General features: G+C 60.8%; 2 protein-coding genes across 2 annotated transcripts in view; both read right to left on the bottom strand.

Moving 5' to 3' along the window:
* ADGRB2 (adhesion G protein-coupled receptor B2) overlaps positions 1-1,894 on the bottom strand; it is a 36,866-nt gene that overhangs the window by 22,161 nt on the left and 12,811 nt on the right. Inside the window, 1 exon segment of the mRNA XM_017736109.1 lies at positions 1,078-1,242. Within this exon segment, the coding sequence (XP_017591598.1) occupies positions 1,078-1,242 (165 nt within the window).
* The window catches only part of COL16A1 (collagen type XVI alpha 1 chain), a 47,555-nt gene that overhangs the window by 42,364 nt on the left and 3,297 nt on the right, over positions 1-1,894 (bottom strand). The gene's annotated exons all lie outside the window — the stretch shown is intronic.

Below are 1,894 nucleotides of genomic sequence, written 5' to 3'. Positions count from 1 at the left end.
CACCGGCTGCACCACAAGGGACACGCTCACAGTGAAGATCTGGGTGTTGCTCCCATCAAACTTAGCGTTTTTGGCATCCTTGGCATGGCTTCCAACCAAACCCAGTGTCCCTGGCATGGGTCCTGCCAAACCCAGCATCTCTGGCATCGCTTCCAACCAAATCCAGCATCTCTGGAATTAGTCCTGCCAAATCTAGAAGGCCTGGCATCGCTTTCCACCAAATCCAGCGTCCCTGGCATCGCTTCCAGCTAAACCCAGCATCCCTGATATCACTTCTGGCCCAATCCAGCGTCCCTGGCATCGCTTCCAGCCAAATCCAGCATCCCTGGCATCAGTCCTGCTAAATCCAGAAGCTCCAGCATCACTCTCCACCAAACTCAGGATCCCTGGCATTGCTTTTTGACCAAATCCAACACCCCTGGCATCGTTCCCTGCCAAGCTCAAGAGCTCCAGCAGCATCTCCATGGAGCTGCCGTGGCCAAGGCCGTGTGCCACAGGTGCCACATCCCTGTCGGACCTGCTGCAGGAGCAGCTCCCGAGCTCCCTCCTGCTCTGAACTCCCTGCCAGCCCCCCACTTCACACATGGGGTCTCCATGGGGACACCATCCAAGACATGGTGTCCCTGTCCATCACCACAGAAACCCCACAGCCACCACCACGGCCACTCCTGGCACGCAGGAGGAAGGGACAGATGCAGCGCTGCCACCCACGCCTGGACAGACCCTGCAGCCGACCCTATTTGTCACCTCCCTGTGTCCCACAATGTCCGTGTGCCACCTCAGTGCCAGATGCAGCAGATGGGTAGGAAAAGAACCCCCTCCTCTGGACCCCTGCCCACGCTGGGGTCTTGAGACCCCAGTACAGCCAATGGCACCGGTTTTCCACTTGGATTTCCAGCGGAGACAGGAGGGTGCACCCCACGTCACAGCACCCCTGTGCCCACGGGCTGTCCCAGGTCCCCATGGCAGTGCCACCTATCCCTCACAGCACCGGGAGCGTGGCCCTGGCACTCATCCGGTGCTGTCTCCTGGCATTCCCGGCGGGAAGAAGGAGCATGGGGAGAGGGAGGTACTGACCCGGGCAGATCGCGATATTGCAGGGCTTGGCCTGCAGCTCGGGGCCCTCGCAGGCCTTCCCTCCGCGCCGCGAGGCCACGCAGCGCCGCGTCCTGGTCCTGGCCCCTCGCCCGCAGGTCACCGAGCACAGGCTCCACGGGGACCACTCCTCCCACGCGCCGGGAACTGCAACACAGCACAGCCGCGAGCTCCAGCCTCCTCCTCCTCCTCCTCCTGGCACCAAGGGGTCCTGGCGTGGCAGACCCCTCATGCCCTGCCCGGTCCCCGGCACCGCCTGCCCCGTCATCATCCCAAATCCCTGAGCTGGCAGCGGTGCTGCTGCCGCTCCCTGCCCTGCTCCAGCCTCCCCTTTGGGGTCCTGGCACTGGCGGCGCACATCCCCCCCCAAAGCCACACACGGGTCACCCCAATCCATGTCAGCACACAGAGCACAATCCACCCCTCGCATCCGTGGGAGCTCAGCGCTCCCGGGAAAGGATCAGGGACCATCCTAAAGGATGCTCCGATGTCCTCGGAGTGCCAGGATGGGGCTGCACTCCCTGGTACGGAGGGGAGTGGACACTGCATGTCCTGGAGGTGCAAAGCCCGTGAAACATCCCAGGTTCAGACAGGGCAGTGATGCCACGAAGATTTTTTGCCTTTTCTTTTATACCCCTGTTATACCTTTTTACAACTCCTGTATTCTCAGTGCTTTTTGCCTCCATTCTTCGCCTTGTTTGTCAAGCTGAGAGACTCAACATTTTAGCAGCTTCGTAGCCAGGGATCAGTGTGCCCCAGAGCCCAAGGTCCTCTCCAGAACACATTCTGTAAACTCAGA

Source organism: Corvus brachyrhynchos, unplaced genomic scaffold (genome assembly GCF_000691975.1).
Source record: "Corvus brachyrhynchos isolate BGI_N302 unplaced genomic scaffold, ASM69197v1 scaffold65, whole genome shotgun sequence".
In the NCBI taxonomy this organism is placed as follows: domain Eukaryota; kingdom Metazoa; phylum Chordata; class Aves; order Passeriformes; family Corvidae; genus Corvus; species Corvus brachyrhynchos.
Note: the sequence above shows the minus strand (reverse complement) of the source record. Positions and strands in the feature narration are given on the sequence as shown.